Source organism: Eretmochelys imbricata, chromosome 1, assembly GCF_965152235.1.
Source record: "Eretmochelys imbricata isolate rEreImb1 chromosome 1, rEreImb1.hap1, whole genome shotgun sequence".
Taxonomy (NCBI): Eukaryota; Metazoa; Chordata; order Testudines; family Cheloniidae; genus Eretmochelys; species Eretmochelys imbricata.
In genome coordinates this window covers 288,705,146-288,730,301 of record NC_135572.1, presented here as the reverse complement: position 1 = coordinate 288,730,301, position 25,156 = coordinate 288,705,146, and the positions used below count along the sequence as shown (strand labels likewise).

The 25,156-nt window shown below is 41.2% G+C and overlaps 1 protein-coding gene across 2 annotated transcripts in view; it reads left to right on the top strand.

The window, feature by feature from the left end:
- The window catches only part of NAV3 (neuron navigator 3), a 358,104-nt gene that overhangs the window by 177,590 nt on the left and 155,358 nt on the right, over window positions 1-25,156 (top strand). For both annotated transcript variants that reach the window (XM_077832689.1, XM_077832681.1), the window contains exon 9: window positions 13,931-14,046. In XM_077832689.1, the coding sequence (XP_077688815.1) occupies window positions 13,931-14,046 (116 nt within the window). The remainder of the gene's footprint in view (window positions 1-13,930; window positions 14,047-25,156) is intronic.

Below are 25,156 nucleotides of genomic sequence, written 5' to 3'. Positions count from 1 at the left end.
GTGGCCACACGCTCTCAGGCTCTAAGTGGTAGGACCCTTCTTCCCAGCGTTGCCCCCGCCCTGTCGGGGTTACCAATCCCGCTCCAAGTCTGGCCTACAGAGCATCCTGGCTGAGGTGTCTCCCTGTGCTGGGCCCACTGCCCAGGGTCCCCCTTGCTCTCCTCAGCTGCTCATGACACCCGGCTCCGGACAGCTCCAGCCCCACTCTGCCTCAGCACGGCTGCTGCTCTGCCTCCACCTCCCTGGGCTGCTTTTCTGGCCCCTCTGCCTCTGGTTGCTGCTGCTCTGAACCCAGGGCAGGTCTGCTCTCTCTGGCCTGTGCCTCTGGCTTTGGGGCTGCAGCTCTGCTCCCAGGACAGAGTCTGCTCTCTCTGGGCTGCTTTTCTGGTCCCTCTGGATCTGGCCCAGCTCTGCTCCCTGGCTCAGCTTGGGCCCCTGCTTGCTCCTTAGCTCAGCCCCACTCTGTCTGACGCAGGCAAATCCAGCTCACATGGAGGACGGGACCCCCCCTGGCCTCCTGAGTCTCTGATTAGCCTGCCCGCCCTGTCATTCAGATTGACCTGGAGCACTGGCCTCTCCCCATTGTTCCTGGGGACTGGCTGTCACAGGGTCGTGATTCCCCATCGACCCCCCCTGTGAGTACTGGGAGCTAGCAACTAAAACCCCCCCCACTGAATGTTAGTTAGTAAGGGGGCAACAGTCTCTTTACATTAGGTAGGATCTGGTGTAATGGATTGAAAAACAAGAGGTAAACTATGGCGGCTAGAGATTTTCATTTTACACAATAAGGAAGCTATAATAAGGGAAGCTACTATTATGGCTGGTTTCAGTAATAGTGATTGCAGTTTAATAAGGTTTCAAATGTCAGCTGTTGGAGGATTTTTAAATTCAGTTGGGGGTAAATTAAACATTTAAAAAAGGAAAATTTGATAAACTGAGAAATGTATTATTAAGTAGAATAGGCTGGCAGTTTTTGTTAGCAAGTGGAACTTGTAGATAAAAATTGGCTAAAGATTAAAGAGGTGCTGGAGTAGACGCAGAGGGAGCATATATCATTATGTAAAACTAAACACGGCTTCAGAACCAATGTGGGTGAGTGATAAATTATTGAAGTTTATTGTGATTAAAAACAGAGCTCCAAAAATTATGAGGGGGAAAAAGCCATAGAGCGTAGTTTTTATTTATTTTAATATTCAATAGCTGGCCTCTTCAATTAAATATATAGTTGAGCATGTGTAAGAGAAATATTTAATGAATTGATGTGATTCTGAATAATTGAGTAAAGATCACATATTATGGTAATTCATGGCCTGAAACAACTTCAGTGATATATGCAATTTACTATACTGAATATAAAATGGAATATATATATGAATATAAAGATATATGTGGACCCCATTCTGCCCTTAAATGCATATGAAACTAACATTTGCCACATGGTGATGCCATTTCATTGCATGTTGTTACAATATGGAAATATGTTATCTTTTTGTTATGCTGCATCAAAATGCAAAATACATTTGGACTATTAAAGGGGAGATTCAAGTGCATTTGCCAATAGAATTTGGCTTTATGAGTAATCCCTAGAATGCCTCAACCAACTGTATTTGAAGTTAAATCTTGCTTGAAAACAATTCCAAAGCCCAAAATCTAATCTCACACCAGTGTTAAGAAGAATAACTCCACTGACTTGGCTGGAGTTACTTCAGATGTACATCTGTGGAACTGAGAGCAGAATCTGTCCCACAGATCCTGTACTGAATGCAGATACACGCTAACTCTATTCCTTGCGGGTCTCAAGGTCTTCAAAATAGTAGACAATGATTTTATAGCAGAGTATAAATATAATCAGAGACAGAATATCCATATTTACAAACTCAGCATAATTATTCCTGGGGGGCATATGGTAAATAGTACTGTATGTAAAGCCAGGTTGGTGTATTTGCATTTTCGCACTAGTAAACACAACTGTTTTCTTAGTTGGCCACCGCAATGTATGCACATAATTCTCAAGTATGCCTGTTAGCTGCTAAAATAACTCCAAAGAATAATGGGCTGATAAACAAAAATCATTGTCCAAAAGAACTGTTTTTTCCACAGTGCTGTCAGCTGGAAAAAATGCCCAACTCCTGCAAATATACACTGCTGTCCTTGTAAAGTGATAGGCCCAGTGTAATTCAGCAGAAACCCAGCAAAATTCTATATGTAATCCTGCAAACCCCTATAAAATTGTACCAGCTACAACACAAGGGTCCAACCTGTATAGGCTCCCAGCAATGTACCATATGTAAAAAGTAAGTTATTACTTTAGCTGGGTTACTTGATGGTAACCTCTGAATATCAAATACTATACAATTACAGAGAATTTCTTTGGCCACAGTGACACTAATGTGGATTTAGGGATAGTAGAGTAGTAGTAGGGACTGTTGCAAAGGAGTTTCTTTGTGAGATGAGCATGTATTTTTCTTTCAACAAGGAGTATGATGGCATAGTAGTCATTATGTGTTGTAGGTAATGAGTCATAGTTGTTATTAGTGTGTTGTATCTAAAAGAGAATGTTCCATAAGCCATCTGAGGGGTAACCGTGTTAGTCTGTATCCACAAAAACAATGAGGAGTCCGATGGCACCTTAAAGACTAACAAATGTATTTGGGCATAAGCTTTTGTGGGTAAAAAACCCACTTCTTCAGATGTTCCATTAGGATGCGCTGAAAGGATTTATTATGAGTGTCAGCCTTGAACCCTTAGTGCACAATTGCTATCTGATGTCATATTTATCCCCCTTAAACACCAGGGCAGGCAGATTCATCAGGGATCACCCCTTCTCTTCAAAGAAAAGAGACCATAGATTTGACTATGAGGGAATCTAAACTGATGTGACCTTAATTCCTCCAGCCTCCTCAAAACATAACAACTTAGATTCAAACACAGTTATGAATGTGCAACTAACAATCCTATACACGTCGCCTCTGGACTTGGTCCACAGAGTCCAACTGATCTAAGGTACATCTGCATTGAAAGTGGGAGCATGCTTCCTAGCACAGATAGACAGATGTGCTAGATCTGCTCCAATTAGCATGCTAAAAATAGCAGTGTAGCAAGGGGTAGCATGAGCAATGGCTCGGGTCAGCTGCCAGAATACAAACCAGACTGGATCACCTAGGTACGTACTTGGGCAACTAGCCTGAGCCACTCTCTATGCTACCCTCGAGTGTAGTTTACTTGCCAAAAGGCTTGATGAGAGGGATGTAGCAGGAAAAGTAATAGAAGGGTCTAAGTAGGTGTACAGTTAGTTAAAATAGTCCTGGTGCTAATTTAGCCTACAGCTTCTTACACACTGAGGGAACTACAAAACTGGTGTAAATTACACCATCACTGAAATTCAGTGCATTTGACCATGGAATTTTACTCACCTTCACACGGTGCTGCTAAGCGTTCAGATACAGAAGGGAGCAAAGTAGCACAATGGAGATACAGTTGCAGGGGAAAGGGAAGAAAGAGGCAAGGCTGAAAAGGAAAGGCTTTTAATCTTGCCCCACAATGTCAGGGATTTTACATCATCATCGCTTATACTTTATACAGGTCATGAGAGGGATAGATTAATTTATATTAATTTGTAGTTATTGACTACATTTTATTGCCCCAAAATATTATGTACACAGTATCCCCTAAAAGTTTTAGAGTAGTGAGGATAATATTTTGCACTTACATATTATTTTCTCTTTCTGATCTGGGCTGTGTACACTGCCAATCTTCCACAGAAAGGAAAACCTAAATAAAAGCTTGAATAGTAACACAAATGACAAATCCACTCCATGGGCTAGTGTAAATTGTCCTTGTGTCAATGAAGTCAGTGAAGTCAAAGGCGCTGTGGCACTTTACACCAACTGAGGATATGTCCCATGTATTATCCACAATCAAAAATATATCTTTAAAAGGCAATCCTTGAATTACATTAAATGAAGAAATAATTAGGACTGTTGAATAATTGCAGTTAACTCACACAATTAACTCAAATTAACTGCGATTTAAAAAATTAATCGCAATTAATCTAAACAATTCTAAACAATAGAATAACTATTGAAATTTGTCAAATATTTTTGGATGTTTTTCTACATTTTCAAATCGATCGATTTAAATTACATCACAGAAGACAAAGTGTACAGTGCTCACTTCAAATATTTGTAATAAAAATTGTATAAACTGTAAAAATGATAAAAGAAATAGTATTTTTCAATTCACCTCATATATAAGTACTGTAGTGCAATCTCTTTATTGTGAAAATGTAACTTACAAATGTAGATTTTTTTTTGTTACATAACTGCACTCACAAACAAAACAATGTACAACTTTAGAGCCTACAAGTCCACTCAGTCCTACTTCTTGTTCAGCCAATCACTAAGACAAACAAGTTTGTTTACATTTACAGGAGATACCACTGCCTACTTCTTATTTACAATGTCACCTGAAAGTGAGAACAGGCATTCACATGGCTCTTTTCTAGCCGGCGTTGCAAGATATTTATGTGCCAGATATGCTAAACATTAGTATGCCCCTTCATGCTTCGGCCACCATTCCAGAAGACATGCTTCCATGCTGATGATGCTCCTTAAACAAATAATTCATTTGTTAAATTTGTGACTGTACTCCTTGGGGGAGAATTGCATGTCTCGTGCTCTGTTTTACCCGCATTCTGCCATGTATTTCATGTTAAAGCAGTCTCGGATGATGCTCATTTTAAGAACACTTTCACAGCAGATTTGACAAAACGCCAAGAAGGTAACAATCTGAGATTTCTAAAGATAGCTACAGCACTCAACCCAAGGTTTAAGAATCTGAAATGCCACCCAAAATCTGAGAGGGATGAGGTGTAGAGCATGCTTTCAGAAGTCTTAAAAGAGCAACACTCAGATGTGGAAACTACAGAACCCGAACCACCAAAAAAGAAAATCAACCTTCTGCTAGTGGCATCTGACTCAGATGATGAAAATGAACATGTGTCAGTCCACTCTGCTTTGCATTGTTATCAAGCAGAACCCATCATCAGCATGTCCTCTGGAATGGTGGTTGAAGCATGAAGGGACATATGAATCTTTAGCGCATCTGGCACGTAAATATCTTGCAATGCCAGCTACAACAGTGCCATGCGAACTCCTGTTTTCACTTTCAGGTAACACTGTAAACAAGAAGTGGGCAGCATTATCTCCTGCAAATTGTAACCAAACTTGTTTGTCTGCGCAATTGGCTGAAGTAGGACTGAGTGGAGTTATAGGCTCTAAAGTTTTACATTGTTTTATTTTTAAATGCAGTTATTTTTTGTACATAATTCTACATTTGTAAGTTCAACTTTCATGACAAAGAGATTGCACTACAGTACTTGTATTAGGTGAACTAAAATATACTATTTCTTTTGTTTTTTACAGTGCAAATATTTGGAATCAAAAATACATATAAAGTGAGCACTTTGTACTTTGTATTCTGTGTTTGACAGCCCTAGAAATAATTGAAATGTTTATAGTATTATTTAGCCTTATTTTATGAACTCGTACAATAATTACAGCAGAAGGATAGGTCCAGCTCCACAAAAGGACTTAGGTGCCCAACTTCCACTTTAAAAGCTTAAGTCCAAACTTTAGGTGCCATTGAGCTCCTCAAAAAACATGTTTAACTGCTGCCTAACTTTGAAGGTGCCTAAATCTCCCTGATGCCTAAATTTTTGCTGTAAAGTCCTTTAGGTGCCTTGGTTTCTACAACTAAACTTGTGCACAACACCTCAGTCTAGCTGCCCAGGGATGTATCTCATGACTGAGCCCTCGTGAGAGCCTTAGACCAGGGAGAAAGTGGTTCAGCTCCTTCCTTTGCCTAATGAGGGGAAATGATTTGAATGTGGATTTCCCACCTCTCAGATGAGTGCCCTAAGCACTGGACTATAGAATCATTCTTATTTTCTCTCAGGGCCAATGCAACAGCTTCAACAAGAGAGACCCCTATCAAAATCTATCATAGCCCAGTGGCACTTGCCTGAGAAATCAGAAGCCGATGTTCAAATCATTTCCCCTCACCAAGCAGAGGAGGGAATTGAACTGGCATCTCCCACATCCTGGGAGATTCCCTTGACCACTGGGTTAAAGGTTATAAGGGAGCTGCTGCTGCCTGCAGCATTCTGGCCATTTTCTGTGGAGTTAAGGATGTGCCACTGCCATTCTTGCAAGCAATCACAACCTCAGGAGGAACCAAGAGCAAAAGGAGCAGTTTCTTAGCTTCTAACCCCTAGCCTCTTTAGCCAACACCAGACTCAAAAGCTCTCTCTCTAGTTTTTCCCAGGATCACACTGTGCTTACAGGGCCCTGCTTGGCGTTCTTTGCCTCTCCCTCTCTCTGTCCTTCTCTGTTCTCAGTTTCCACTTATACATACATATATATAAATACACATACACACACCTCCACACACGCCCCTAATGGAACCCTCTGGTGCTAGTTTCTGGGCAGATTCTGTTAGGATTTGTTTTAGATGTTGCACCTTAACTGTCTCTTACAACTATCTTAAATGAAGGGCTTGTTCACACATCTGTTTAAATGAGGTTTTAAATCAACTTATTACAAGGTTTCATCCAGCTCATAACAATATTCATGAAGTTAGAGTAATTGCTAAATGAAGGACTGTCTGGAAAACATTTACACCTCAGCATGCTGTCGGGAGTAAGATTTTCAATATTGGTTTAATTAATGAAACAGTTAACAGTTTACTAAAAACTGCTCCCTACTTCTCTTCCTGTTTGGTGGTTCAGACACTTTTATTACTAGACCACTGGTAAGGGTTTGCAGTTATATGGGACTTGTACTGCTAAGATAGGTGAAGTATGGGACATGGGTGCTAAGGTAGGGTTGAACCTCCATAGGCACTGAGAAATGATTAATTAATGGCACTGGACTATTAAGGAGATTTGTATCCTAGCTGTAGTATTTTGAGAAGAGTTTAGCTGCTCCCTTTAGTTACCGTGGAGGCTCTTTACAACTCAACATTTACCAATCAGCAGTGCTTGCCAATACCTCAGTGTCTCCTGTTTTAAAGATAAGAAACTACTGTGGTCACCAACTGTGGTAGTGAATGTTGAGTTTTCAGTTGCACCCATTGTCCCAGTAATTTATATATTGGTTATGAAATAGCTTACGATAGATTGTGCTGCTAAACAAACAGCAAGTCATTTTTGTTGTTAATTGGCAACTCACAGAAACGCACAGGAGTGATTTGTCTGAATCTGCCATTTACATTCCCTGTTGTGAGATGAAGATGGCAAATTACAAAGTCTTGCAATCATAGCTAGCATTATAACACTGCCCACTACATGCTTTATTTCCAACAAAAACACACTAAGGTATTTGAAACAGCTCCCTCCTTACACATCTTTACTTCATGAGGAGAGGCCAATGCTTTCAACAGAACATAGCAGGTAAAGAGAGAATATGTGTAGGGAGAGTGGGGGAGGGGGAAGATTACAATAAACATTTTTGGCTTATTTCTCAGATAAAACTAAAGCCCAGTACTTCAGTTACCTGTTGTTTATTGCCTAATGATTATTCTTTTAAATATATTTTTGTATAGTTGTGACGCTGACCTAGCCCTCAGATCAAATAATCAATAAAATGCACCCAAGACAGCTGCACCTCTGGGAGTTGTCAGAAAAATTTAAAAAAACATCATATGGAATCTTTCGGAATGTCAAGTAATAAAATGTTAGATGTCATCTGTGATTATCAAAAGGTGGATATTCCATTAAAAACAGGAAGTTATTGAATGTATTAAAGATATTAATTACTGTGTGCAGAGGTCCAAATTCTGCTCTTAGTTATTCTTGTACAGTTTAATTTAAACTAAATTTAGTGGGGTTTCACAGATGTAGTTGAGGGCACAAGTTGACACACGTTTTATTGAAGACCAATTGGAGGTAAAAATCATTTCCTATTGTCATGATTAAAACAGAAAGGAGATTTTCATGACAGTTGTTTAATTAGAACTAATTAACCTTCATTGCAAATGTTCAGCGCTAGAAGATAAGTCAGTGGTGGGGCTTTGCCTCACCTGCAATTCTATTTGCTTTCCTTGATCTCAACACAGATGTGCAAGAATTAAAAAAACAAAGAGGGATGGAGGAGTAATATTTAAGGTTAATGAGCAAGTTATTTAATTTTCTGTGTGCTAGCCTGCAGACATTGGGTCAAATTAATCCCTGATGTAATTCTAGAGAAGTCACTGGAGTTACACCAGGTATTAGTATGATTCCATTGATTTTGCTCCCCTCAGTGCACTGGAAAAGACTTATCATTCGCAATGCAGATTGCACCAGTCTTCACTGCTGAAGATATTTATTAGCAACAAGTGAAACTAAAATGGTCCAATTAAGCATAGGAACATCTGGATGTTTGATCAGATCCTTATTCAAACTACCACACCCTGTAGGCATGGCCAGATTAAAGCAGTCCCAAACTCTAGACACACCCACATATGTGGCCCCCACAGCCATACCTTGATCCTCCCTTAATTTGAACAATAGTAGCAGGGTCCACCACTACAATAGCTGAGGAGCCCAATACCACTCCTGTTTGGACAGGCAGGGGCCTCCCTCTTCCCCTGTGCCTGGGCAAGCAGGGGTACATCCCAAAGAAGGATTCAGCCTCATCCACCGAGGCAGAGGATTCTGTATATGTGGGTGTGCCCACTGCCGTCACCCTAGCAGAGCCCTGATGGGGCATCAGAAGGAGGGCCCAATCACTGAGTTTCTACTGAGGTTGTGTCAGCAAGGGCCCCCAGAGTTTCAGAGGCTTGGTGTGCTCTAGTGGTGATGGGACCCAAGCATCTCCCCCCACACCCACACCCCTATGCCCACCCCCGGCTCCAGTGGCTGCTGTTCCTCTCTCTTCTGGAGCAGATACCTTCTTGGCCTCCCACTTCCAGAATAAATAGAAGGTTTCATGAACTCCACTGCAAGCTGAATTTAAATTCTGCTGCAAGATCCTTGAGTTCTTCCATGGAAATTCTGCAGAAGCTTTAGATAGTCAAAACAACTGAGGTTTTATGTATTTAAATATGAAAATGCCAAATACAGCCAGTACAGCGATTTCTGTGTTGTTTATTTTGGTAGCAAACCCAAATTGTTTTACATTGCCCTCACACTTCCAGTTTTGAGTCAGATAAATGGGGCAGATATTTCATGCCTCCCGAGCTATTGTTTCTGGCTGTCTGCAAACACAAGAAGACACCACTGAATCATTTACATTTGATTCATATTTTGAAGTTATTCTTTGCAACAATGAAGACTAGAAATATAATTACATTTTTAAATTATAGCTTGGATTATGATGTCATCATGTGGCTCCAAGAGGTAAGTCCTTGGCATGTGCCTAGTTTTCTATGCCACAATCAACCTTGCCTGTGAGGTCTGCAAATTTGGTGTAGAAATCTTGCAAGTGTTTTTTCTCACAGTATTTCACTACTTCCACTCCTGGTCCCAGCTAGAATCAAGTTTTTGAAGAGCAAAGAAAATAGAGGGGGACAAGGTTCTATAAATGAAATGTGTCATATTGCTAAACACGTTTGGGTTGAGCTTGGGCAAGAGAATGCTTAGGATGGTTCTCATTTTATTGACACAAAATTGCCCATCAGGGTAGGAGCCTTTTCACCTCTTCCTACCCCAGTTATGACCATACAGTCTTTACTGCTGAGTGAGATTCCTCATTGTCACTCTGCTACTTAGGACGCAATTCTGAAAAACCTTGAGCGTAAAACTACCAGGGATGTGAGTGGGAATGCCGTGCTTGCAGCCCATGGATTCCTTGTAGTATTAATTAATTAAATAATTAGTGTGTCACAGGAAATAACACCCAAGAATCAAAACCAGTTCATATGATGGCAGTTAGACATTTGCTTCTTCACCATTCCCCAAAACTACAAAAACTGGCTATAAAAACTACGCATGTTGCAAGCTATCATTTGTGTTTATATTTCTGTTTAATACAGTTTTGAGTACCATAAAGAGGTAAGAATTCTACTGAAACAGATGTGTTTGGTTCTTTGTATATTGAGATCTGCTCCCTCATTCACTTAAATGAGTTGCTGAATAAATCCATTAAATACGCAACTGTGAAGTAAATGTAGGAAAATAATTAACAGGTTGCTATTTCATAAAAGAAATTTCTTTTAAAATTAATCCTCAAATTCATCCAGTATTTTTATCAGTTACTCCTATGAACGGCATCTATGCTGGGGCCACCCCAAAGGGCATCTTGTGCTTCCCACAATATGTTATGGAAATGGGAATTTTAGGAGTCTAGATGTAATTTTAAGCTTTCAAAATTGGAAAATATATATAAAAAAGGATTTAGCAGGCCCTTATCAGAAACCAGAGGCAATTAGTGTTTTGGCATGTAATTTATGATTATCAGCACAGGATGTAAGGATGGCAAAACTGAACTCTAAATTAAGATTTTTAGAGGGAGTTGTGTGTCTTGTTGCACCCTGTTCACACCATTCCGTTTTTGTGTTCTTTTTCCGCTCATGTACAAACACAGTGATGACCATTAAAAATCATCATTTACCAACAGTTTCCCCATCCTGCTTTCTGAGACATTGCAGATTTTTCCTAAGAAGAGACAACTATTGTACGAACCCTTGGGAAATGTTGACTGCGTAATAGTTTACCCCTGTTTAATGACAAATAAAGGTATCCAGTACTGTACTCCGTAGTGTAACAATGTATTTTATTACATTTTAATAGTTACATATATTTAGTTCACATATGTTCTCAAGAATACTGGTCATTTGTTAGCAATCTAATAGAAATGTATAATTTTTACCTGTATCTCAGAATTTCCCAAGAGTTGGGTGGTCACATGACTAACAGTAACATCATGAAGAGGAGCCAAACTGCACATAACTTTGAACATTTGGGGATAGATTTTGATTTTGGATAGCCCTAAGCAAGGGATTGTGTGTAAACTGTACTGCTCCAGGGATGCCCCAGGGGATAGACACATGCCTACAATTCATCCATTTCTTCCCCCTTTGCTCCCAGGGATAATTTACTGCTGGCCTTTACCAGCAGTAAATTACTATGCTTCATACAAAAAGAAAAGGAGTACTTGTGGCACCTTAGAGACTAACCAATTTATTTGAGCATAAGCTTTCGTGAGCTACAGCTCACTTCATCGGATGCATACTGTGGAAAGTGTAGAAGATCTTTTATACACACAAATCATGAAAAAATATCTCCCCCCACCCCACTCTCCTGCTAGTAATAGCTTACCTAAAGTGACCACTCTCCTTACAATGTGTATGATAACCAAGGTGGGCCATTTCCAGCACAAATCCAGGGTTTAACAAGAACGTCGGGGGGGGGGAGTGGTTAGGAAAAAACAAGGGGAAATAGGTTACCTTGCATAATGACTTAGCCACTCCCAGTCTCTAGTCAAGCCTAAGTTAATTGTATCCAATTAGCAAATGAATTCCAATTCAACAGTCTCTCACTGGAGTCTGGTTTTGAAGTTTTTTTCATGCAACTTTCATGTCTGTAATCGCGTGACCAGAGAGATTGAAGTGTTCTCCGACTGGTTTATGAATGTTATAATTCTTGACATCTGATTTGTGTCCATTTATTCTTTTACGTAGAGACTGTCCAGTTTGACCAATGTATATGGCAGAGGGGCATTGCTGGCACATGATGGCATATATCACATTGGTGGATGTGCAGGTGAATGAGCCTCTGATAGTGTGGCTGATGTTATTAGGCCCTGTGATGGTGTCCCCTGAATAGATATGTGGGCACAGTTGGCAACGGGCTTTGTTGCAAGGATAGGTTCCTGGGTTAGTGGTTCTGTTGTGTGGTATGTGGTTGCTGGTGAGTATTTGCTTCAGGTTGGGGGGCTGTCTGTAGGCAAGGACTGGCCTGTCTCCCAGGATTTGAGAGAGTGTTGGGTCATCCTTCAGGATAGGTTGTAGATCCTTAATAATGCGTTGGAGGGGTTTTAGTTGGGGGCTGAAGGTGATGTCTAGTGGTGTTCTGTTATTTTCTTTGTTAGGCCTGTAGTAGGTGACTTCTGGGAACTCTTCTGGCTCTATCAATCTGTTTCTTCACTTCCGCAGGTGGGTATTGCAGTTGTAAGAATGCTTGATAGAGATCTTGTAGGTGTTTGTCTCTGTCTGAGTGGTTGGAGCAAATGCGTTTGTATCGCAGAGCTGGCTGTAGACGATGGATCGTGTGGTGTGGTCAGGGTGAAAGCTGGAGGCATGTAGGTAGGAATAGCGGTCAGTAGGTTTCCGGTATAGGGTGGTGTTTATGTGACCATTGTTTATTAGCACTGTAGTGTCCAGGAAGTGGATCTCTTGTGTGGACTGGACCAGGCTGAGGTTGATGGTGGAATGGAAATTTTCAATTTTCAATAACAGAACGCCACTAGCCGTCACCTTCAGCCCCCAACTAAAACCCCTCCAATGCATTATTAAGGATCTACAACCTATCCTGAAGGATGACCCAACACTCTCTCAAATCCTGGGAGACAGGCCAGCCCTTGCCTACAGACAGCCCCCCCAACCTGAAGCAAATACTCACCAGCAACCACATACCACACAACAGAACCACTAACCCAGGAACCTATCCTTGCAACAAAGCCCGTTGCCAACTGTGCCCACATATCTATTCAGGGGACACCATCACAGGGCCTAATAACATCAGCCACACTATCAGAGGCTCGTTCACCTGCACATCTACCAATGTGATATATGCCATCATGTGCCAGCAATGCCCCTCTGCCATTTACATTGGTCAAACTGGACAGTCTCTGCGTAAAAGAATAAATGGACACAAATGAGATGTCAAGAATTATAACAGTCATAAACCAGTCGGAGAACACTTCAGTCTCTCTGGTCACGCGATTACAGACATGAAAGTTGCGATATTACAACAAAAAAACTTCAAAACCAGACTCCAGCGAGAGACTGTTGAATTGGAATTCATTTGCAAATTGGATACAATTAACTTAGGCTTGACTAGAGACTGGGAGTGGCTAAGTCATTATGCAAGGTAACCTATTTCCCCTTGTTTTTTCCTAACTCCCCCCCGCCCCGACGTTCTTATTAAACCCTGGATTTGTGCTGGAAATGGCCCACCTTGATTATCATACACATTGTAAGGAGAGTGGTCACTTTAGATAAGCTATTACCAGCAGGAGAGTGGGTTTGTGTGGGGGGTGAGAAAACCTGGATTTGTGCTGGAAATGGCCCACCTTAATTATCATACACATTGTAAGGAGAGTGATCACTTTAGATAAGCTATTGCCAGCAGGAGAGTGGGGTGGGGGGAGGTATTTTTTCATGCTTTGTGTGTATAAAAGATCTTCTACACTTTCCACAGTATGCATCCGATGAAGTGAGCTGTAGCTCACGAAAGCTTATGCTCAAATAAATTGGTTAGTCTCTAAGGTGCCACAAGTACTCCTTTTCTTTTTGAGAAAAAACAGAGTAACATGGTGGTTACTCTGAAACCTGTCATTATGCTTCATACCCCTCACATATACATAGATGCTGGCTTAGCCATTCTGGCCATTGAGTTGGGGATTAGACTGTTACCTGCCTGAATATTGCCTACCTGTGTCAGGGAAAGATTAAGCAAACAAGGGCCCCTGCTTATTCCTTGACTCAACTCTGGGTTGTTTATGTAGGGATGTAAAGTCCTTACTCCCTTGGTGAAATGTGTTGTTTAAGACAGAATGTAGCACCATGCAATGAGGGTAGAATGTGGCATTCATGATATTTTCACTGTATGCCTTTTGTTGAGATGAATACAGTGCAAAAAGATGTCAGTTATGCCCTGAATTAACATTTACCATTGCTGTGTGTATAACAGACATCTGTTATAATGAGTCTTCTTGGTTGATTTCAGAACACACTCAGAAAATGACAGTACCTCTTTACCACCTGCTGACTCCTGCACCAGTCCTACTAAAATGGATTTATCATACAGTAAGACTGCCAAACAGTGCCTAGAGGAGATATCTGGTGAGTAGCATGTGGGAAAAACCTCAGTATAGGAATGTATATTTCTTTGTTTACATAGCTCTCCTACTAATAGCTTAGCAATGGTTTAAAATAATACCTTTGACCTCTACTCATTAAATTAAATATGCAGAGAAAGTGGATCACACGCTGTTAGCACTTCAACTGCAAATTCTTTTATCTAAGATGTCTCACTTAGAATATCCTCTTCATCATTTTGCAGAAACTGGAGTGTTCATAAATTAGGATTTCAAGACATTATTATTACTGAATGCTCTGTGAGGAACCTTGAGAAGCCTATCTCGTAATGTGTGACACTGGGAGAATAAGATCAAATCAAAATGTCAGAAGCTGAAGTATTAATAACAGAACATTTTTATTTCTGTAAGTCAATCTAGATTCAAAAAAGGGAGTAACTGAACAAATCCTTACAGCTGTGCTAGCCTGTGGCCCACTCAGCAAGGTTCTATCTTGGGGTTCCCTCTAGATATGGGTTGAAATCCTTACTAAATTCAATTGTATTTTTTTTGTGACTACGGGTCAGATCATCAGCTGTTGTACGTTGGCATAGTCTTTAGATGTCAATGGAACCATGACAATTTACATCAGCTACGGCCATTTCCAGTCATAAATCTAGCTGTCAATGGGCACAAAACAAAGTGCGCCACAGCTGAGTTTCTCATTAGGATTGAATTGCATAGAAAGAGCTGTGTACTTTTAAAGGGCTTGTTTGTCTGAACTGTGGTTTCCTTTTTTTACTCTGTACCATGACTTTCAAGCTCACTTTTATGAGCATAAAGGGTGAAATGTTCTGGAGGATGGCGTGGATTGTACCCTCAGCAACTTTGCAGATGACACTTAACTGGGAGGAGTGGTAGATACGCTGGAGGGTAGGAATAGGATACAGAGGGACCTAAATAAATTAGAGCAGTGTTTCCCAAACTTGGGAGGCGAATTGTTCAGGGAAAGCCCCTGGCGGGCCCGGCTGGTTTGTTTACCTGCCGCGTCCGCAGGTTTGGCTGATCGCGGCTCCCACTGGGTCCCTCGGCCCATGCCACTTCCCGCAGCCCCCACTGTCCGGGCACAGTGAACCACGGCCAGTAGGAGCCGCGATCGGCCAAACCTGCAGATGCAACAGGTAAAGAAACCGGCCGGGCCCGCCAGGGGCTTTTCTTGCACAAGCAGCGTCCCAAGTTTGGGAAACACTGAATTAGAGGACTGAGCCAAAAGTAATCTGATGAGGTTCAACAAGGACAAGTGTGGAGTCCTGCACTTAGGATGGAAGAATCCCATGCACTGCTACAGACTAGGGACTGAGAGGCTAGGCAGCAGTTCTGCAGAAAAGGACCTAGGGGTTACAGTGGACGAGAAGCCAAATATGAGTCAACAGTGTGCCCTTGTTGCCAAGAAGGCTTACAGCATTTTGGGCTGTATAAGTAGGAGCATTGCCAGCAGATCGAGGGACATGATCATTCCCCTCTATTCAGCATTGGTGAGGCCTCATCTGGAGTGCTGTGTCCAGTTTTAGGCCCCACACTACAAAAATTGGAAAAGCGTCCAGCAGAGGGCAACAAAAATGATTAGGGGACTGGAACACATGACTTATGAGGAGAGGCTGAGGGAACTGGGATTGTTTAGTCTGCGGAAGAGAAGAATGAGGGGGGATTTGATAGCTGCTTTCAACTACCTGAAAGGGGGTTCCAAAGAGGATGGATCTAGACTGTTCTCAGTGGTAGCAGATGATAGAACAAGGAGTAATGGTCTCAAGTTGCAGTGGGGGAGGTTTAGGTTGGATATTAGGAAAAACTTTTTCACTAGGAGGGTGGTGAAGCACGGAGGTGGTGGAATCTCCTTCCTTAGAGGTTTTTAAGGTCAGGCTTGACAAAGCCCTGGCTGGGATGATTTAGTTGGAGATTGGTCCTGCTTTGATGACTTCCTGAGGTCCCTTCCAACCCTGATATTCTTTGATTCTATGAAATTATGGCCCATTGAAATCTACTGGAGTTTTGCCATTTTGCCCCAAATTTTCAAAATTCAAACAAACGTTAAAAAACACATCTGGTTTTTCTCACTCAAGATGTAATTTGTTTAAAGGAACTCATTTGACACACACAACTCTGAAATGCTATCACGCTTAGAAAGGATGATCAAATTTGCCCCAGTTTTGTCAGACTGCTTTGGCATCTGGCCTGATTCATATTAAAGTGGAGGTTTTATCTTGTTTCAGGATAGGTAACTGGCTCTGTCTCAGTTTTTCCTCAAGTGTCTCCAAACTGACATCCCGCACCTGCCAAATTCTTGATCAACTTTTTGACAAGTAGCCCAGTCTGAAACCTAATTAAGTGTTCCCTTTAGGTTCCAGTTAGATATATATTATCATGGAAACTTCTTGCATTCTAAATTAGTTAAACTTAATCTTTCCTAAAGGCAGATACATGGCTCATTGGTCTTACTGTAGGCATAACAATTAAAAACATGCACATCTAAATAGGTGTAAATATTACAAAAGATGTTTCAAGAAATTATCCGAAGGGATGGTAAAAAATCACTTTTGTGCCTGCTGTAATGATCCTCTAAGATAGCAGGTATCCAGTCCTTTTACTGTTCTGTGTCAAAGTGGAAAATGCAGCAAAAAAGAGAGAGTGGCATATGGGGCACTAAAGAGACATCAGAGATGTTTCTGATCTCATTATTCAGACTCTGTCATTAGCTGCAGACTGCCATAATGGGCAGCATGGCGGCACCACTGTGAGAGTTCAGCCATTGTTTCATTGTAAATTTGGCACACGGAGGAAACCAAATGTGTGTCACTCATAATTGGCAGTTAGAAATATGAGGAATGGCTGGATCAAACAATCACCCTGTGCAGCAAATGTATTATTAGCTATATATGTGCTGAAGAATATCATTTGGAATCTATCCATGTGCTGGCTATTTAGGAGACTGCTCTAGGATGAGCTAAGCAGGGGTAAGACAGAGATTTCCAAGCTCTCAAGTATATTCCAGCCACTCAGTGGGATAATCATCCAGCAAGGGATGTCATCTGTACCAAGGACACATGCAAGGGTGATTTTTTGTGATATGGACTCTTAAGTAGATAGGATGGGAGAGAATTATGAGTTGTTTTGTCTTTCTGTAACCTTTCTCTATTACATTCTATTTAGGTTCTTATACTGTGCCCATTATCATGTTACCTAAGCCCCAGGCTTGTTTTGGTTTTGGAATGACTTGATACGCAAACCCACTAGCCAGAAGTACAGTTAGTCAAAAAGGGTCTAATTCTGCAAGGTGCTGAGCGTCCCCTGCAAAATCATTTGTACAAAGGGAATTGAGGTCACTCAGCCATTCACAGGACTGGGCTCAGAAAGTTCTGTCCCATTTGCATATTTGTTTCATTTGTCTTTTTGGTCTTTGTTATTGTTTTTAAAGTGCCAAATGTTTACTGGGTGTTTTGCTAGGCAAATAGAAAGATAAGATTTCCCAGTCAAAGTTCTGGCAAGTCTAAGGGCCTGAGCCTGCTTGCACTGTATAAAGTGAAGTACATGCATAGATCTCTGCAAGATCAGGGCCTAATTTTAGGTATGGGGTAACAAAAAATGAGGAAGGGAAAGAGAGCAAGGAATAGGGTTACTAGAGTAATAAAATAAATTCTAATCCTAGTTTTATTCACTCACTGTATGACCAAGAGCAAGTTGGTTAAACTTTCTTCACCATTTTCACCATCTGTAAAACAGGGATATTTGCCACCCTACGTTGCAGAGGTGGTGTGGGCATTAATAAGCTAAATATACAATAGCACTCTGAAAAAAATGTACATCTCTAGAATTGCAAAATATTATTTTAATAATCCAATTATGTTACTAAGCTTTTGCACAGTGTTTACATGTTTAAAGAGTTTAGCATGCCTGTTAAGGCTGATTCCCCACTCTGGAACTTCCAGTGCAGAAGGTGGGGGCCTGCAAGGACTCTAAAAAATAATACTTACCACTCTAGGCTGTATTAAATTCCCAAGGTTACAGCTTCTCTCTGACCTTGGATTGGTAGATGTTGCCACCACCCAAGTGCAAAACCCTCTTGAGAACCCAGGAAGGCGCACTTGGGACTTCCTTCCTGTGGGGTACCCTCAAGCCCTTTCACCTCCCCCTTCAGGGAAGAGCTGAGAAGAAAAACAAAGGAAATCAGATGTTGTCACTTGCTAATTAAACGACGTGCACAAACCTTTTAGGACACAAAAATGAAATTCTGTTCTTAAAAAAGGTAAATTATATAAATAAAAAAAGAAGAAAATACATCTGGGATTTACGCTTTTGCTAGATTTAAAAAAAAACAATTACAAGGATTAAGCATCGAGAATAGCTTTCTTGAGGTCCAGCTAAAAGGTTACAAGCAAAACAAAAGCACCTGGGGTTAGCACAGAGGAATCCACAAGCCATAAAGTAATAAAAGAGATAAACCTAAACGCGTCTTCCTCGACATTTCCTAATCTACTTACATATCTGGAGTTTTAGATGAGTAGTTTCTAGGCATAATACTAATATTTTTTCATACCTGGCTCAAGCTTCTCACAGCATAACTGTTCCTTGTCTGCCTCTCCCCGAGAACAACCACAGACAGACAAAAGGGGAGTCTTGTTTCAATTTTAAAAAGTTCTAGCCTTCCCATTGGCTCTTTTGGCCAGGTGCCCACTCACTTCCTTTTACCTATGCATAGCAGTAAGACTTTTAACCCTTTACAGGTAAAGCAAATAGAGAACAGCTACTAAGAGGGATTTTATAGCTACTAGCTGGTTGGAAACCCCTTCATTTATCACAATACCATAAATAATTATACATGAAGTTGCAAATATTAGCTAATTATAAATACACCATTCCTGATGTTCCATGTGGAAGCACTATACAAAAGTTAGGAAGGAGGCAAGGAATCATTTTAAGAATTAGAATTATATCCCAATATTAGCAGTGGGATTAGCATATCAACTTTGTATTTTCAGATGTGCACTTTTTTCCCCTTTCTAAAAGAAACACTTGAAAAGGATTTTGTAAACCATGTACACATGTACTTAGAATTAACTAAATTTAGCATGTTATTCTAATTCTGTGGATTTTGAGGTTCTATTATATAATTCATTAACAAAGGGCCAAACTGTGCATTCAAACATCAAGGAAAGTTGTGTGTGCTTATCTGAGAACAGAATTTGTCCATAGATTATTAAATTTGTAAATCATTTTTAAGATTCCTTTGTATGTAATGCATTATACAAAATAAGGTTTATTATTTCTATAAGCATGGGGTTAGGAAAATTCCCTATTGTCCTCTCTAAAAATGACACTTCCATCTTTAGGGTCCAGTACATTAGATTGTCATGTAATTGAGGAATATAATGTAATGTTTGCTACCTCAAAACTTCCTAATGTGATTTCCGTTCTATAGCCTGTTCCTGTTCATGGTTTTAGTTATGTTTCTTTGTTTCCATTTATATTTTTTAAAAATTTAAAATGGGAGAATGAGCTTTAGAAGACTATATTTCAGTAAATAAACCTGGGACTCTTCCATATTGGAGTCTCAGGTATTGTCACATTGCGGGGGTACATAGTAGATCAGAGGGTAGGTTAAAATCATCATTACAAAGGGACAGTTATCATAATTCAGAGTTCTTTGTGCTGTGCATTCATCCCAGGTACATTGTGTGCATCTAATGTATTTTAGGGGATGATGAAGATAGTAATAACCTGGGCACCTGAGACAGGGGTCCCATGGAAAAATAGCATGTGATCATGCAATAAATATCTGTAGTACATTACATATGCACAAAAAGGGGCGAATTAAGAATGCACAGGAAACCTTAATTGTAACATTTATAACATTTAAGTGCTTGACTTTGCTACCTTAATACACTAAATAAGCTGTTTTATCTGGCACTTCACCAACCGGAAAGCTCTATAAACTGGAATTTCTGATCTTCATTGAAAGTCCTGTTTATAGTCTGGTTGGTGCAGGCAGGCAGGGGTTGGGGTGTGGGAGGGGGCTCAGGGTGCCGGATCCAGGGAGCACTCATCTAGGGCGGCTCCCTGCAAGTAGTGACCCGTCCCAGCTGCTCCTAGGCAGAGGCAGTGCCTCCACCCACAGGCCCTGCCCCCGCAACCTCCATTGGCTGCGGTTCCCAGCTAATGGGAGCTGTGGGGGCAGCACACAGAGCTACCTGTCGTGCTTCTGCCTAGGAGTAGCTGGGTCAGGTCGCCGCTTGCGGGGAGCTGCTTGAGGTGAGCGCCCCCTGGATCCCCCTCCCGCACCCCAACCTCCAGCCACGCACCTCCTCCCGAACCCAAAGTCCCTCCCTCTTAGTTAACCCCCATTTTTCACTTACCAGCACCCTCCATTCCCCCAACATGCTGTATAAAACTGCTTTTCCTGTAACATTTTAAATGTAATTTCTGTAATTTTAAATGTAATTTATTTGTTGTGTATCTATCTATCTATTTGCACGTATTTTAGATCGATCGATAGATAGATAAAGTACACACTTTTCTGCTGCCAGGTAGGTCTTGTTGCTGATTGCAGCATACACAGTGGCTGGCTGGAGGACTAGATGCATTTCTCAGACTTCACACTCTTGTGGATGATATGTGTGGGCAAGCCCATTAACAATCCTGAGTAGCATGGAGGAGTCCTGCCCTATTGCTTACCCTGAGGAACAAAGACACTGCCACCTTCTCCCCGTTGCACACCAGTGCTGCATTAATTTGAAAATGAAGCAATTGAAAATAGTCCTTTGGCCACTAGCATCGTGCAAACAGAAGAGTGTTCATTGCTGACATTCTTTCTCTCTCTTTCTTTTTGGAGGAGCAGGGGAAGTGGAGTAGGGCTGGATTTCCTTTAGTTCATTTCATTTTGAACAACCTTCCCATCTGAGTCTCTCATTTTCTTTCCTGTACGCTTTTTGTCTAGAGGGGTCCAGCAGTGATTTAGTTTTCAAAGTGATCATCACTGACATCATTAGATCTTTATTTCTTTTGTTGGAGTCCCCCAGGAAAAAATGCACCCCTCCATTTTGTTGCTAGGAGATATATTTTTATCCAGCCCTACCTTAGGTAGCAGCTGTAAAATGAGAGGCTGAAAAGCAAATACGACACTGGGGCAACTCTTAATGCCCATCTATTACTAATATAGAAAGTCTGCAAATAATCTGTCCTTGTGTGTCATTAATTCCTGGGGTTTCCCACAATACAGTGTGTTACAGGTGTATTATGATGCTGACAGAATCAGTGTATTGTTATGTAGCATTTCTATATTTATTTTGGACATTTATGCACAGTATTTGGCCAAATTGATTGCTCCTGGGTAGACCTTTGTGTTTCAAAGATGGGATAAAATTCTACTTTAGTGCTAATTTTCTGTTCAAGCACCTTAATTATTTATACAAGTATTTTTTTCCCACTGGGAGAAGATATATTTTAAATGTTAGTCTCTATGTATAAAAGCAACATTTAGCTCTTGTGAACTTTGTTTCAGACTTGAAATTGGGTGGCTTTGTAAGAAAATTATATTCTTTCCATAGAGTATTTTATTTAATAGGTTCCTTTTTGAAGTTGTGAAGCCTTGATTTTGATCAAAGCTTTATAATTCCATAGTAGCTTCTGAATCCCAAGAATTTTTTTGAAGGAGGAAATGAAATCTCTCACTTTATAAATCACTGCCACAGAGTGGGTAGCATCAGGCTCCATTCTTTAGTTTCTTTATCCTCTTAAATTATATTTATTAATTTACAGCAGAAATTGCAAGATTCAAGAGCCATTTGCAAATCTGCTTTTTAACTGTCCGCAAAGGGAGTAGCAGGGAGAAGGAACAAATAGTTTGTCATTCTTACCTTCCAGGGAGAAAAATAGCATTTCAGTGCGAGCTAGGGCTAATATTGTAGCGGCCCAGTCAGGTGAAGCGGTGTCTTGAAACCTGTGGCATTTTAAACTAGACAGAGGCTTCTATGTCTCCGGTTTAAATCACCAGGATGTTTGCTGCCATGGCAGCCAGCAGCATCCACTGCAGTAGCAGGGAAGAGTCATAGATCTGGGAATGCAGGATGAATACTAAAATGTGAGGAGGCTCGTGCAGAGCTTTGCTTCAGTGGTTAATTTTGGCTCTTATTGAGCTCTGACGCGTAGGCTGTACTTGCAGCTCTGTGTCAGCCCATCTAAAGTAAAGAGCTGTGCGTTGGGATCGGTCATGATCTTGTGAGAGGGGAAAAAAGCACAAGACAGTACTTGCGCTGTACTTTGGATTTCAGAACACTGCAGCTGTAGAGAGAGATGCAGGCCCATCATTCTGATGAGACTGGTGATTGGATGAAGAGGGGAGAATGCAGTTGGCTTTTGGGATTACTTCTATGTGGGAGCAGAGTGTTTGATCAACTCTCTTCTGCTTGAGAGAAATTCAAGTAAAAATGCCTGTAAGTATTGCAGATTAACGTGACTGGAAAGAAGTGGCTTAGCCCAGGCAGCAATGTACATTTAGAGAAAATGACTGTGCCTGTCTAGTCATTTACAGCACATAAACTGGATGCTTGAGCTTTGCTTTTCATTACAAATGCAAAGATGTGCTACATGGTGTGTGCATCGTACAGTACTGAAAGGGTCACACCTGAGATCTGCTTAAAGATCTGAGCTACTGTAGATCTAGGAATATGAAATCTAGCTGAGGTGAAGCTTTAGCTGAAAGGATGCAACGACCTGCTGAATTATCAGTCTTTAAAGGCAAGGATGTTAGAAGAGGGAATGCTCGTCTTCAGAAACAGAAGTCTTTGACCAACCTTGCACTCATAAGTGAAGGGGAGAAGAGACGATACTCATACAGGGAGAACTGGTTTGGAAATGCCTCGAAGTCTAGCCAGAATAGTCATCGGAGAGAGGCAGAAGTTGGAGATAGAATCTCATTGTCCAAGTTGCTCTCGCAGTCGGTGCACTCTCTTCACCATACCAGCAGTGCAACACCCCAGGAAACTGAAGTCTTACCACCTGCTGGAAGCAATAAGTCAAGTAGAAGATCTGGAGGCCAGTCTACAGATGCAGGTTTTGAGGTTGGTAATGAGGAAAGGGACAAATCAGATGATGAAAATGTCCCCTGCAAGTCAAATTTCACTAGCAGGAACTGGGCAGAGGAAGAAGAAGAAGGCTGCCTCCGTGAAGGGACTGCACAGCTGGATGAGGATGTCATAATGACAATGCTGGGCGACCTAGAACAAGTACTTTACACTGATATATTAGGTAAGTTAATTTCTGGTTGACACAAGAAAGGGCAGAGAGTTACATAAGTATTAGAACAGATCTGCATGGAGCAGACTTCTGTTGTTGACAGTAATATTGTGAGACAGAATTGGGTTTGTTTGCAGTAGTATATAAAATTGAATTTTAGAGTATTCCTCTCTTGCTTCCTTTGTTCCTTTTAGCTTTAAAGGGTGTAGGTAATGAAGACCAGTTTCTAAATCTTTTTTGATAGGTACATTAGCAGCAATACGGTATGTGAATGATTGAGCACAGTTTTCTTAGCTCTTTAAAAATAAAGTGAAACATGTGTTAACAGTTTATTAATAAATATTTTATTTTTGTTTGAATAACTTTCCTTCTCATTAATGTAAAATAAGGATCCTTGGATTCTTAACAAGGATTGTTTTAGTAGGCAATATTATGGCCTAGTTATGACTTTATCCTCACATTTTCCCTCCACCCTGCAGGTAATCTCATCCATAAACATGGAATTTCAATAGAATTGTGGGTGCCAAAGCTTCACATTCTAGCTACATCAATTCGTGATAGCAAGCATCTAAATTTCACAGTTGTAGGAGCTTCAAAAAGCTTCTGAGCTGCTGGTATTACTTTTCATCTCATTCCTTGGAAGGATGGGTTGTCCAAAGTGTTCATTTCAGAAGCTTTTTGCTGTTGTGAAGGAAAATGGTTGAATGGTATGCGTCTTTTGCCAAGGCTGTGTAGCGTGTATCTAGTCTGTAGGTTTCCTACTGGTACATATTTGAATTCAGACTGGAGTTAAAGATTTAGGATGTAATTTATGAAGAAAGTAAAATTTAGTAAAAATGTTTCATTTTAAACTAATATAGAAATTAGATATATTCTTAACGTTTAGGACCAAGAGTACTTTACACTGAGGTGCCAGGTTTGACTTTTTGCATGGAGATTAGTTAAGAAATCTGAATGGTATACCTGACTCTGTCACTTGCACCTCTGTGAGCTTTCATTTCCCCACCTGCAAAATGAGGATAATTATACCTTCCTTTGTAAAGTGCTTTGAGATCTAAGGATGAAAAGTTCTACATAGGAGCTTATTATTATTACTATTATCTGGAAATACTTTGATGAAAGGCTCTATATAAGTGAAATTATTATTTTATTATTATCTGCTTCAGGCATTAATTATAGTTAAGGCTACATTTTAGTCTCGGGTATTTTTAGTAAAAGTCATGGACAGGTCACAGGCAGTAAACAAAAATTCACCCCCTGTGACCATGACTTGTACTATATACCCCATAATCTTGGATGCTCAAGCAGGGGTGCCGGGGGTGCCACAGATGCTCGGGGGGGTGCCATGGGTGCTCTGAGGGGAGCAGCCTGGGACCTCCACTGTTTTTTTTTTGGGGGGGGGGGGAAATGGTTGGCGAGGCTCGCAGGCTCCCTACCTAGCCCCAAATGGCTCCCTGGAAGCAGCAACATGTCCCTCCCTCAGTTCCTAGGCAGAGGTGCGGCCAGGGGGGCTCCATGCACTGCCTCCACCCCGAGCACCGGCTCCGCAGCTTCCATTGGTCGGGAACTGCGGCCACCCGGAGCCCTCACCTCCTCCTGCACCCAACCCCCAACCCTGGGTCCCCTCCCACACCCAAATTCCTGTTGCTGCTGTGGGGGCCGTGATGGCCCAAGACTGCCCCAGCAGCAGCCAGTGCGGCTGGCACAGGGACTGCCCAAGCTGCTCAGGTGGCCCCCGGGCCAGCCACACCAGCCACTGCAGAAGTGAAGGAGGTCCCAGAAAGTCACAGAATCCATGATTTCCATGACCTCTGTGACAAATTCACAGCCTTAATTATAGTCAGCATGTAAGTTTTGGAATTATCATTATC